The following is a 13,741-nucleotide window of genomic DNA, read 5'->3' as shown; positions in this document are numbered from 1 at the left end:
TCACTTTTTTTTTTCTTATACATTTTGAGGCTATTTAATTAGGATATTCAAGCTTTATATGGTTATATCATTGCAGGTGAATTGAATGTTTTTTAAATTCATTGATTTTAGAAAGAAGGAGACGTTGATTTGTTGTTCCACTTACTTCTGCACTCACTGGTTAATCTTGTATGTGGCCTGACTGGGGATCGAACCCACGACGCTGGCGTATCGGGATGACGCTCCAACCAACTGAGCCGCCAGGCCAGGGCTTCCGAACCTGTTCCTACGCCATGGCCTGCCTTCTCCGTGATCCTGCCGCCCCACAGCCCTGGACATGCGATGCTGACCTATGCACCCCGCCCCTGCCCCCCGTCTCCTTTCCTGAACCACGTGTGTCCTCCTCTCCCTGTCTCTGTGGCCCTGTCATCAACGTGCGGCTGGAGCCGTGTTTGGAATCCAGTCCCACCACTCGCCTTCAGTGGGGGACGTGGGTCATTGCCTGGGCGACTTCCTCCTGTCACTCACTTTCTCTGTGGGTCTTGGCGCTTAGCTTTTGCGTGAGTAGCTCACGGCCCCCACTCTGCCAGGGTAGGCGTGCCTGGCTCTGGTCTCCTCGTGCGTGCCCCTGACCCGGGACCGTGCGTTCCCCCGTCCCCGGCGAACCTTGCGCTTGACCGAAGGCCCTGGTTTTCATGCTGTGTTCTCAGGGCAGTGGTCACGTCTTGTTTTAGGAGCCCCGCCCTGGATGTTATCTTTCCTCGGTTAGCCGCACCCACTTTCCTTCCGTCTCTGCTTTCTGGGAGGGATGGACGCCCCCCAGCCGATGCTTTTGAGCTCAGCCTCCCTGTCCCTTGGGGAACCGAGTCCGGTCGCTGGGTCTGCGGCTGGCCTGCGGCTTTGCGTTTCTAGCAGCCTCCCCGTGCTCCGCAGCAGGTCTTCTGGCCACGCGTGGGTGTCGCCGCACCTCAAACAGACTGGATGCTGGTGTCGCCCTGACTGGCCTGGATTGGGCTCACTGGGGGCAGGCACGCGCGGACCTGCTGCAGCGGCCCCCACCCGCCCCGGGGAGGCCTTGGCGGCGTTGGTGGGGACTCAGCCTTTGTGCACTGAGACATGTACGCGTCCCCTCGTGGTTTGGGGGTTCGTTTTGCCGGTACTGAGGTGCACAGCCGTTTTCTCAGCCCTCGGGGCTGCTGCTCCGCCAGCCAACCTGCTTCCGCTGCCCTTGGGAGAAGTCCGCGCCCTGCCCGTCCCATTGCCTTCGAGGTAAAGCGCCCCTTCTCTCGGGCTTCTTGTGAAGGAACTCCCTTTGCCGTCTGCTGCTTCACTGAGACTTTGTGAGGGGTTCGTTTTCCCTTGTCTTCCCGGTACTTTTCATGGTTCCGTGTCTGTGGTTTGCTGCCTCAGTTCTGGAAAATTCTTGGAGACACTGTCGAGGATCCCCTCTCTGTCCCCTCTCTCCCCTCCACTGGGACCCCACTGGCTGCAAGCCACACCTCTCGGTTCTACCCTGAGTCCCTTGCCTGCCCTCAGGGTCCCTTCCCGCCCTGCCACACTTTGGGTGACTTCTCCAGCCTGTCTTCCCGTTCAGCCACCTCACCCATCCTGCCGAGTCTTCTCCCTCCGTTGCTGAGAGGTTTCACTTCTGGGTGCCGGGCCCCGTAGATGCGTCCTGCTGCCCACTGGCCCCACTCCACTCTTCCGTCCTCGGGCCTGGAGCGCCTGCCGCGTCGTATCCAGGGCCCTTGCTGGGCCCACCTGGTGCTGTCCCCGCAGACCCCCCCTCGGGGCGCTGTCCCCTCGGGGTTTCCTGACCCAGATTAGGGTTTCATCCTTGGTCATGATCCATGGTGATCCCAGGGCTGGAAATGTGGACGCCCACGTGGACATGACCTCTGTGTCCCTGAGGGCCAGGGTTGCCCCCCGCCCCGTGGGCTTCCTGCCCACCCCCTGACGTGGGGTGGGTCCTGCTCACTTTCTGGCAGCTGGCCCGACAGCCCTGTGCCTCCCAGGAGCCCTGCCTCTGCCGCGCTCCCAGCCTGGGCTCCGGCCTGCAGGGCGGGGAGGAGCATCCTGGGCCCGTCCCTGACACTTGCAAGCCCCGGGGAGGGGGGGCGCCCCCGGGCGCCCCCTGCTGTCAGGCCACGTGTGAACACAGCCCCCCGCCCCTGTCCGCACCCTCCTGTCCTGTTCAGTTGCCTGCACTCTCTTCCTCCAGCCTTTGTGCTTGCCTCCGGCCCCCAACAGTGGGCCACACGTCACCTGCCTGTCCCCATGTCCCCGTCACTGCTGAGAACACCAGACTCCTTCAGGGCAGATGGCAGGGTCCCTGGCCCGCGGGGCTCAGGCCACAGCCGTGACACCATGTTGCAGACGGACACTCCGCCCGTCGGTCGGCCTGCCGTGGTGACCGGGAAGGCCTCCTGCCCATGCTGCACTGCGGCGGGGGCGGGCCACGGGCCACACCTGCAGTCGATGGCAGCTGACCGGCAGGGCGGCGTGGGCCTGCAGGCCTCCCTGAGGGCTGCGCTCTGCCATCTCCCTTCAGGGACCTTTCTGTCAACGCTCCAAGGGCTGGGCTGGGCTGAGCGTGAGCGCCCCGTGTGCGCTCCAGCCCCGGCCATGGCGGCCCGGCAGCCTCGCCACCCCGCCCTCCCACCACAGCGGTCAGAGCCCCGGTTCCCACGGCGCCTCTGAACCCCACTCCTGGGGCCCTTGTGGTCTCGTGCTGAGCCGCCTGAGCGTGGCAGGGCTGCGCTCCGTGTGGTGAGCACGGGTCGGCCCACCGGAGGCGCTCCTGCCGCGCTTGTGCGCACGTGTGGCCAGGCTGCGCCTTGTCTCCCTCTGTAGGTGCTGCTGGAAGACGCAAGGGACCTGCTTTCGGAGTGGCTGGACTCCACGCTCGGCAGCAAGGTGACCGACAATTCCATCTTCTCCGAGCTGCCCAGGTTCTGGGAAGGAGAGTTCCACAGAGACATGCAGGCCCTGAATGTGAGTGTCGGGGAGCCCAGCCAGTCGGGGCGGCCGGCAAGGCGGGGCCTGCCGCCAGCAGGGTCGGGGAGTGGGGGTGGGGTGAGGACGAAGACTCTCTGCCATCCGCAGGTTCTTCCTCCCGACGTCTTAACCCGCGTCAGTGAGTACGTGCCAGAGATCGTGAACTTCGTCCAGAAGATAGTGGACAACGGTTACGGGTGAGCCCAAGGCCGGCTCGGCCTGCCCGGCGTCCCCGCGAGGGTTGCCGGGAGAGCAGCTCTGCGTCCTCGTCGGTTCTGGGAGCGGGTGGGCCGGGAGCGCAGGGCTGGGCTACGCTTTGGGTTTTCAGGTGGCCATCCTGGGGTGGCCCGAGGCTGACTCGGGACCTCCCACACTCTCCCCAATTTCTGTTGTTTCCAGCTATGTTTCCAACGGGTCCGTCTACTTTGATACGGGGACGTTTGCCTCCAGCGAGGGGCACTCATACGGAAAGCTGGTGCCCGAGGCCGTGGGGGATCAGCACGCCCTGCATGAGGGGGAAGGTGAGCGGTGGGGGGGAGGCGGGGAAGGGTGTGGGGGTGACAGCAGGGAAGTCGGGGTGATGACGGTGGGCCGGGCCGACCCTGAGATTCCCGGCACCACGCTTTTTCACCTGAAAGGGACGTTAGGCGTTTTCTATACCACGCCTGTAAAATGTGTTATTTTTAAATAAGTGAACAGGTGAGGCCGACCCTTGAACAACACAGGTTTGAACTGCACACGTCCATTTACACTCACGTTTTCTTTCCAATAAATACTGTGGAAGTATTTCCCTTATGATTTCCTTCAGAACGTCTCCTGTTCCTGCCGTCCTCGCTGTGGGAGCACAGCAGGTACATAGCGCACAGCGCAGGTGTGCGCCGGCCCACAACGGGCTCACGGGTCGGTTTCAGGGAGCCCAGCGTCACCCCTGCATTTTCAGGTGGGGGAGCAGGCGCCTCTCATTGCCGTGTTGTTCAAGGGTCAAGTGTATTCAGCGCTGTCTTGAAAAGTGCAGCAGACCTCAGGGCCTCGAGCCACAGGGCTGGCGGGGCTGATTTATGGGTGCTGAGGGCCCCCAGGTCGGGTGTGGGGCCCTGTGTGTGCATGTCGGGGAGCCTGGAGCTGGCGGGTTAAGAATGGGCAGGCTGTGGCCTGAGTGAGGAGCCCGGGCCCCCACAGGGGCCGGCAGGTGGCTCCCTCAGCATCCAAGCGCCCGCTCTGGGGAAGCAGAAACCCAGGGCCCTGTCAATGCAGGTGAGGACATCGGTCACAGGCTCCCGACGGAGGCACGGTGAGCCGGGCAGGGTGGCCACCGCTCCTGGTCAGGGTCAGGAATGAGCAGGACTAGGCTGGGAGCAGGGTGGAGGCCCTGGTTCCTTCTCCGGTGGCTGGGAGGTCGCCAGTGTTCCTGGGCTCCACTCCGACTGTCCTTGGAAAAGCAAGGTGAGAACTTGAGGCAGAAACCCAAGCGCAGATCTTTCTCCAAATATCTGGACCCGGGGTGAGCGTAGTTGTCACCCGTACGGTGCCGAGGTGGCAGCTCGAAGTGACTGTTTCCCATCCCAGTGAGGGACGTGCACGTGACAGCAGCCCCTGCCCCGCCTGCTTCAGACGTTTTAAACACGGATGGATGGATTTTTCTGCACCAAGTCGGTCATGCGTTGCCTTGATAGTGTTTCTCCGTTCTCTTCCCTGCGTGACCTGGGGACTCCGTTCTCTTCCCTGCGTGATCTGGGGACTCCGTCCTCGCTCCTACGTGATCTGGGTATTCTATTCCGTTCCTAAGTGATCTGGGGACTCCATTCTCAGCCCTGCGTGATCTGGGGACTCCATTCCCATCCCTACGTGATCTGGGGACTCCATTCCCCTCCCTACGTGATAGGGGACTCCATTCTGTTCCCTGCGTGACCTGAGAACTCCATTCTCTTCCCTGTGTGACCTGGGGACTCCGTTCTCTTCCCTGCTTGATCTGGGGACTCCGTTCTCTTCCCTGTGTGATCTGGGGACTCCATTCTCTTCCCAGCGTGATCTGGCGACTCCGTTCTCTTCCCTGCGTGATCTGGGGACTCCGTCCTCTTCCCTGCGTGATCTGGGGACTCCGTACTCTTCCCTCCGTGATCTGGGGACTCCATCCTCGCTCCTACGTGATCTGGGTATTCTATTCCGTTCCTAAGTGATCTGGGGACTCCATTCTCAGCCCTGTGTGATCTGGGGACTCCATTCCCATCCCTACGTGACCTGGGGACTCTATTCTCAGCCCTGTGTGATCTGGGGACTCCATTCCCATCCCTACGTGATCTGGAGACTCTATTCTCAGCCCTGTGTGATCTGGGGACTCCATTCCCATCCCTAAGTGATCTGCGGACTCCCATTTCCATCCCTGCATGATCCGAGGACTCCATTCTCTTCCCGGCGAGACTTGGGAACTCCATTCTCTTCCCTGCGTGACCTGGGGACTCCATTCTCTTCCCTGCGTGACCTGGGACTGCATTCTCTTCCCTGCATGATCTGGAGACTCCATTCTCTTCCCTGCATGATCTGGGGACTCCATTCTGGCTCCTACATGATCGGGGATTCCATTCTAGTTCCTACATGATCTGGGGACTCCATTCCCATCCCTACGTGATCTGGGGACTCCATTCCCATCCCTAAGTGATCTGGGGACTCCATTCTCTTTCCTGCGTGATCTCGGGACTACATTCCCGTCCCTACGTGACCTGGGGACTCCGTTCTCTTCTCTGTGTGACCTAGGACTCCATTCTCTTCCCTGCGTGATCAGGGGACTCCATTCCTGTCCCTGCAGGATCTGGGGACTCCATTCCCATCCCTACATGATCTGGGGACTCCATTCCCATCCCTACATGACCTGGGGACTCTATTCTCAGCCCTGTGTGATCTGAGACTCCATTCCCATCCCTAAGTGATCTGGGGACTCTATTCTCAGCCCTGTGTGATCTGGGGACACTATTCCCATCCCTAAGTGATCTGGGGACTCCCATTTCCATCCCTGCATGATCTGGGGACTCCATTCTCTTCCCTGCCTGACCTGGGGACTCCATTCTCTTCCCTGCGTGACCTGGGGACTCCATTCTCTTCCCTGCGTGACCTGGGACTGCATTCTCTTCCCTGCATGATCTGGAGACTCCATTCCTGTCCCTGCATGATCTGGGGACTCCATTCTGGTTCCTACATGATCGGGGACTTCATTCTAGTTCCTACATGATCTGGGGACTCCATTCCCATACCTACGTGACCTGGGCACTCCATTCCCACCCATACGTGATCTGGGGACTCCATTCCCATCCCTAAATGATCTGGGGACTCCATTCCCATCCCTACGTGATCTGGGGACTCCATTCTCTTTCCTGTGTGATCTGGGGACTCCATTCCCATCCCTACGTGATCTGGGGACTCAATTCTCAGCCCTGTGTGATCTGGGGACGCCATTCCCATCCCTAAGTGACCTGGGGACTCCATTCCCATCCCTACGTGATCTGGGGACTCCATTCCCATCCCTAAGTGATCTGGGGACTCCATTCCCATCCCTACGTGATCTGGGGACTCCATTCTCTTTCCTGTGTGATCTGGGGACTACATTCCCATCCCTACGTGATCTGGGGACTCAATTCTCAGCCTTTGTGTGATCTGGGGACTCCATTCCCATCCCTACGTGATCTGGGGACTCCATTCCCATCCCTACGTGATCTGGGGACTCTATTCTCAGCCCTGTGTGATCTGAGGACTCCATTGCCATCCCTAAGTGATCTGGGGACTCCCATTTCCATCCCTGCATGATCCGAGGACTCCATTCTCTTCCCTGCTTGACCTGGGGACTCTATTCTCTTCCCTGCGTGACCTGGGGACTCCGTTCTCTTCCCTGCGTGATCTGGGGACTCTGACCACTTCCCTGCGTGATCTGGGGACTCCGTCCTCTTCCCTGCATGATCTGGGGACTCCGTCCTCGCTCCTACGTGATCTGGGTATTCTATTCCGTTCCGAAGTGATCTGGGGACTCCATTCTCAGCCCTGTGTGATCTGGGGACTCCATTCCCATCCCTACGTGATCTGGGGACTCTATTCTCAGCCCTGTGTGATCTGGGGACTCCATTCCCATCCCTACGTGATCTGGAGACTCTATTCTCAGCCCTGTGTAATCTGGGGACTCCATTCTGGTTCCTATATCATCTGGGGACGCCATTCCCATCCCTACGTGATCTGGGGACTCCATTCCCATCCCTACGTGATCTGGGGACTCCCATTTCCATCCCTGCATGATCCGAGGACTCCATTCTCTTCCCTGTGTGACCTGGGGACTCCATTCTCTTCCCTGCGTGACCTGGGGACTCCATTCTCTTCCCTGCGTGACCTGGGACTGCATTCTCTTCCCTGGATGATCTGGAGACTCCATTCCTGTCCCTGCATGATCTGGGGACTCCATTCTGGTACCTACATGATGGGGGACTCCATTCTGGTTCTTACATGATCTGGGGACTCCATTCCCATCCCTACGTGATCTGGGGACTCTATTCTCAGCCCTGTGTGATCTGGGGACTCCATTCCCATCCATACGTGATCTGGGGACGCCATTCTCTTTCCTGCGTGACCTGGGGACTCCATTCTCTTCCCTGTGTGAACTGGGGACTCCATTCTCTTCCCTGCGTGACCTGGGACTCCATTCTCTTCCCTGCATGATCTAGAGACTCCATTCCTGTCCCTGCATGATCTGGGGACTCCATTCTGGTTCCTACATGATCGGGGACTCCATTCTGGTTCCTACATGATCTGGGGACTCCATTCCCATCCCTACGTGATCTGGGGACTCCATTCCCATCCCTACGTGATCTGGGGACTCCATTCCCATCCCTACGTGATCTGGGGACTCCATTCCCATCCCTAAGTGATCTGGGGACTCCATTCCCATCCCTATGTGATCTGGGGACTCTATTCTCAGCCCTGTGTGATCTGAGGACTCCATTGCCATCCCTAAGTGATCTGGGGACTCCCATTTCCATCCCTGCATGATCCGAGGACTCCATTCTCTTCTCTGCATGACCTGGGGATTCCATGCTCTTCCCTGCGTGACCTGGGGACAACGTTCTCTTCCCTGCGTGATCTGGGGACTCCGTTCTCTTCCCTGCGTGATCTGGGGACTCCTACCACTTCCCTGCGTGATCTGGGGACTCCGTCCTCTTCCCTGCATGATTGGGGACTCCGTCCTTGCTCCTACGTGATCTGGGTATTCTATTCCGTTCCTAAGTGATCTGGGGACTCCATTCTCATCCCTGTGTGATCTGGGGACTCCATTCCCATCCCTACGTGATCTAGGGACCCTATTCTCAGCCCTGTGTGATCTGGGGACTCCATTCCCATCCCTACGTGATCTGGGGACTCCATTCCCATCCCTACGTGATCTGGGGACTCCCATTTCCATCCCTGCATGATCCGAGGACTCCATTCTCTTCCCTGCGTGACCTGGGGACTCCATTGTCTTCCCTGCGTGACCTGGGACTGCATTCTCTTCCCTGCATGATCTGGAGACTCCATTCCTGTCCCTGCATGATCTGGGGACTCCATTCTGGTTCCTACATGATCGGGGACTCCATTCTGGTTCCTACATGATCTGGGGACTCCATTCCCATCCCTACGTGATCTGGGGACTCCATTCCCATCCCTACATGATCTGGGGACTCCATTCCCATCCCTACGTGATTTGGGGACTCTGTTCTCAGCCCTGTGTGATCTGGGACTCCATTCTCTTTCCTGTGTGATCTGGGGACTATATTCCCATCCCTACGTGATCTGGGGACTCAATTCTCAGCCCTGTGTGATCTGGGGACTCTATTCCCATCCCTAAGTGATCTGGGGACTCCCATTTCCATCCCTGCATGATCTGGGGACTCCATTTCTTCCCTGCGTGACCTGGGGACTCCATTCTCTTCCCTGCATGACCTGGGGACTCCATTCTCTTCCCTGCGTGACCTGGGACTGCATTCTCTTCCCTGCATGATCTGGAGACTCCATTCCTGTCCCTGCATGATCTGGGGACTCCATTTCTTCCCTGCGTGACCTGGGGACTCCATTCTCTTCCCTGCATGACCTGGGGACTCCATTCTCTTCCCTGCGTGACCTGGGACTGCATTCTCTTCCCTGCATGATCTGGAGACTCCATTCCTGTCCCTGCATGATCTGGGGACTCCATTTCTTCCCTGCGTGACCTGGGGACTCCATTCTCTTCCCTGCATGACCTGGGTACTCCATTCTCTTCCCTGCGTGACCTGGGGACTCCGTTCTCTTCCCTGCGTGATCTGGGGACTCCATTCTCTTCCCTGCGTGACCTGGGGACTCCGTTCTCTTCCCTGCGTGATCTGGGGACTCCGTTCTCTTCCCTGCGTGATCTGGGGACTCCGTTCTCTTCCCTGCGTGATCTTGGGTCTCCGTTCTCTTCCCTGCGTGATCTGGGGACTCTGACCACTTCCCTGCATGATCTGGGGACTCCGTCCTCGCTCCTACGTTATCTGGGTATTCTATTCCGTTCCTAAGTGATCTGGGGACTCCATTCTCAGCCCTGTGTGATCTGGGGACTCCATTCCCATCCCTACGTGATCTGGGGACTCTATTCTCAGCCCTGTGTGATCTGGGAACTCCATTCCCATCCCTACGTGATCTGGAGACTCTATTCTCAGCCCTGTGTAATCTGGGGACTCCATTGCCATCCCTAAGTGATCTGGGGACTCTCATTTCCATCCCTGCATGATCCTAGCACTCCATTCTCTTCCCTGCATGACCTGGGGACTCCATTCTCTTCCCTGTGTGACCTGCGGACTCCATTCTCTTCCCTGCGTGACCTGGGGACTCCATTCTCTTCCCTGCGTGACCTGGGACTGCATTCTCTTCCCTGCATGATCTGGAGACTCCATTCCTGTCCCTACATGATCTGGGGACTCCATTCTGGTACCTACATGATGGGGGACTCCATTCTGGTTCCTACATGATCTGGGGACTCCATTCCCATCCCTACGTGATCTGGGGACTCCCATTTCCATCCCTGCATGATCCGAGGACTCCATTCTCTTCCCTGCATGACCTGGGGACTCCATTCTCTTCCCTGCGTGACCTGGGGACTCCGTTCTCTTCCCTGCGTGATCTGGGGACTCCGACCACTTCCCTGCGTGATATGGGGACTCCGTCCTCTTCCCTGCATGATCTGGGGACTCCGTCCTCGCTCCTACGTGATCTGGGTATTCTATTCCGTTCCTAAGTGATCTGGGGACTCCATTCTCAGCCCTGTGTGATCTGGGGACTCCATTCCCATCCCTACGTGATCTGGGGACTCTATTCTCAGCCCTGTGTGATCTGGGGACTCCATTACCATCCCTACGTGATCTGGGGACTCCATTCTCTTTCCTGCGTGACCTGGGGACTCCATTCTCTTCCCTGTGTGAACTGGGGACGCCATTCTCTTCCCTGCGTGACCTGGGACTGCATTCTCTTCGCTGCATTATCTGGGGACTCCATTCTGGTTCCTACATAATCGGGGACTCCATTCTGGTTCCTACATGATCTGGGGACTCCATTCCCATCCCTACGTGATCTGGGGACTCCATTCCCGTCCCTACGTGATCTGGGGACTCCATTCCCATTCCTAAGTGATCTGGGGACTCCATTCCCATCCCTACGTGATCTGGGGACTCCATTCTCTTTCCTGTGTGATCTGGGGACTCCATTCCCATCCCTACGTGATCTGGGGACTCAATTCCCAGCCCTGTGTGATCTGGGGACTCCATTCCCATCCCTACGTGATCTGGGGACTCCATTCTCTTTCCTGCGTGACCTGAAGACTCCATTCTCTTCCCTGTGTGAACTGGGGACGCCATTCTCTTCCCTGCGTGACCTGGGACTGCATTCTCTTCCCTGCATGATCTAGAGACTCCATTCCTTTCCCTGCATTATCTTGGGACTCCATTCTGGTTCCTACATAATCGGGGACTCCATTCTGGTTCCTACATGATCTGGGGACTCCATTCCCATCCCTACGTGATCTGGGGACTCCATTCCCATCCCTACGTGATCTGGGGACTCCCATTTCCATCCCTGCATGATCCGAGGACTCCATTCTCTTCCCTGTGTTACCTGGGGACTCCATTCTCTTCCCTGTGTGACCTGGGGACTCCATTCTCTTCCCTGCTTGACCTGGGACTGCATTCTCTTCCCTGCATGATCTGGAGACTCCATTCCTGTCCCTGCATGATCTGGGGACTCCATTCTGGTTCCTACATTATGGGGGACTCCATTCTGGTTCCTACATGATCTAGGGACTCCATTCCCATCCGTACGTGATCTGGGGACTCCATTCCCATCACTACGTGATCTGGGGACTCCATTCCCATCTGTACGTGATCTGGGGACTCCATTCCCATCCCTACGTGATCTGGGGACTCCATTCTCTTTCCTGTGTGATCTGGGGACTCCATTCCCATCCCTACGTGTTCTGGGGACTCCATTCTCTTTCCTGAGTGACCTGGGGACTCCATTCTCTTCCCTGTGTGAACTGGGGACTCCATTCTCTTCCCTGCGTGACCTGGGACTCCATTCTCTTCCCTGCATGATCTAGAGACTCCATTCCTGTCCCTGCATGATCTGGGGACTCCATTCTGGTTCCTACATGATCGGGGACTCCATTCTGGTTCCTACATGATCTGGGGACTCCATTCCCATCCCTACGTGATCTGGGGACTCCATTCCCATCCCTACGTGATCTGGGGACTCCATTCCCATCCCTACGTGATCTGGGGACTCCATTCCCATCCCTAAGTGATCTGGGGACTCCATTCCCATCCCTACGTGATCTGGGGACTCTATTCTCAGCCCTGTGTGATCTGAGGACTCCATTGCCATCCCTAAGTGATCTGGGGACTCCCATTTCCATCCCTGCATGATCCGAGGACTCCATTCTCTTCTCTGCATGACCTGGGGATTCCATGCTCTTCCCTGCGTGACCTGGGGACAACGTTCTCTTCCCTGCGTGATCTGGGGACTCCGTTCTCTTCCCTGCGTGATCTGGGGACTCCTACCACTTCCCTGCGTGATCTGGGGACTCCGTCCTCTTCCCTGCATGATTGGGGACTCCGTCCTCGCTCCTACGTGATCTGGGTATTCTATTCCGTTCCTAAGTGATCTGGGGACTCCATTCTCATCCCTGTGTGATCTGGGGACTCCATTCCCATCCCTACGTGATCTAGGGACCCTATTCTCAGCCCTGTGTGATCTGGGGACTCCATTCCCATCCCTACGTGATCTGGGGACTCCATTCCCATCCCTACGTGATCTGGGGACTCCCATTTCCATCCCTGCATGATCCGAGGACTCCATTCTCTTCCCTGCGTGACCTGGGGACTCCATTGTCTTCCCTGCGTGACCTGGGACGGCATTCTCTTCCCTGCATGATCTGGAGACTCCATTCCTGTCCCTGCATGATCTGGGGACTCCATTCTGGTTCCTACATGATCGGGGACTCCATTCTGGTTCCTACATGATCTGGGGACTCCATTCCCATCCCTACGTGATCTGGGGACTCCATTCCCATCCCTACATGATCTGGGGACTCCATTCCCATCCCTACGTGATTTGGGGACTCTGTTCTCAGCCCTGTGTGATCTGGGACTCCATTCTCTTTCCTGTGTGATCTGGGGACTACATTCCCATCCCTACGTGATCTGGGGACTCAATTCTCAGCCCTGTGTGATCTGGGGACTCTATTCCCATCCCTAAGTGATCTGGGGACTCCCATTTCCATCCCTGCATGATCTGGGGACTCCATTTCTTCCCTGCGTGACCTGGGGACTCCATTCTCTTCCCTGCATGACCTCGGGACTCCATTCTCTTCCCTGCGTGACCTGGGACTGCATTCTCTTCCCTGCATGATCTGGAGACTCCATTCCTGTCCCTGCATGATCTGGGGACTCCATTTCTTCCCTGCGTGACCTGGGGACTCCATTCTCTTCCCTGCATGACCTGGGTACTCCATTCTCTTCCCTGCGTGACCTGGGGACTCCGTTCTCTTCCCTGCGTGATCTGGGGACTCCATTCTCTTCCCTGCGTGACCTGGGGACTCCGTTCTCTTCCCTGCGTGATCTGGGGACTCCGTTCTCTTCCCTGCGTGACCTGGGACTGCATTCTCTTCCCTGGATGATCTGGAGACTCCATTCCTTTCCCTGCATGATCTGGGGACTCCATTCTGGTACCTACATGATGGGGGACTCCATTCTGGTTCTTACATGATCTGGGGACTCCATTCCCATCCCTACGTGATCTGGGGACTCTATTCTCAGCCCTGTGTGATCTGGGGACTCCATTCCCATCCATACGTGATCTGGGGACTCCATTCTCTTTCCTGCGTGACCTGGGGACTCCATTCTCTTCCCTGTGTGAACTGGGGACTCCATTCTCTTCCCTGCGTGACCTGGGACTCCATTCTCTTCCCTGCATGATCTAGAGACTCCATTCCTGTCCCTGCATGATCTGGGGACTCCATTCTGGTTCCTACATGATCGGGGACTCCATTCTGGTTCCTACATGATCTGGGGACTCCATTCCCATCCCTACGTGATCTGGGGACTCCATTCCCATCCCTACGTGATCTGGGGACTCCATTCCCATCCCTACGTGATCTGGGGACTCCATTCCCATCCCTAAGTGATCTGGGGACTCCATTCCCATCCCTACGTGATCTGGGGACTCTATTCTCAGCCCTGTGTGATCTGAGGAC

The 13,741-nt window shown here is 57.6% G+C and overlaps 1 protein-coding gene across 1 annotated transcript in view; it reads left to right on the top strand.

The window, feature by feature from the left end:
- The window catches only part of CARS1 (cysteinyl-tRNA synthetase 1), a 99,416-nt gene that overhangs the window by 15,050 nt on the left and 70,625 nt on the right, over positions 1 to 13,741 (top strand). Inside the window, exons 7-9 of the mRNA XM_090292939.1 lie at positions 2,833 to 2,973; positions 3,085 to 3,173; positions 3,376 to 3,497. Of these exons, the coding sequence (XP_090149065.1) occupies positions 2,833 to 2,973; positions 3,085 to 3,173; positions 3,376 to 3,497 (352 nt within the window). The remainder of the gene's footprint in view (positions 1 to 2,832; positions 2,974 to 3,084; positions 3,174 to 3,375; positions 3,498 to 13,741) is intronic.

Source organism: Furipterus horrens, unplaced genomic scaffold, assembly GCF_987537825.1.
Source record: "Furipterus horrens unplaced genomic scaffold, mFurHor1.1.pri manual_scaffold_2, whole genome shotgun sequence".
NCBI classification, from domain to species: domain Eukaryota; kingdom Metazoa; phylum Chordata; class Mammalia; order Chiroptera; family Furipteridae; genus Furipterus; species Furipterus horrens.
The sequence above is the reverse complement of the archived record's forward strand: the minus strand, read 5'-3'. Positions and strand labels throughout refer to the sequence as shown.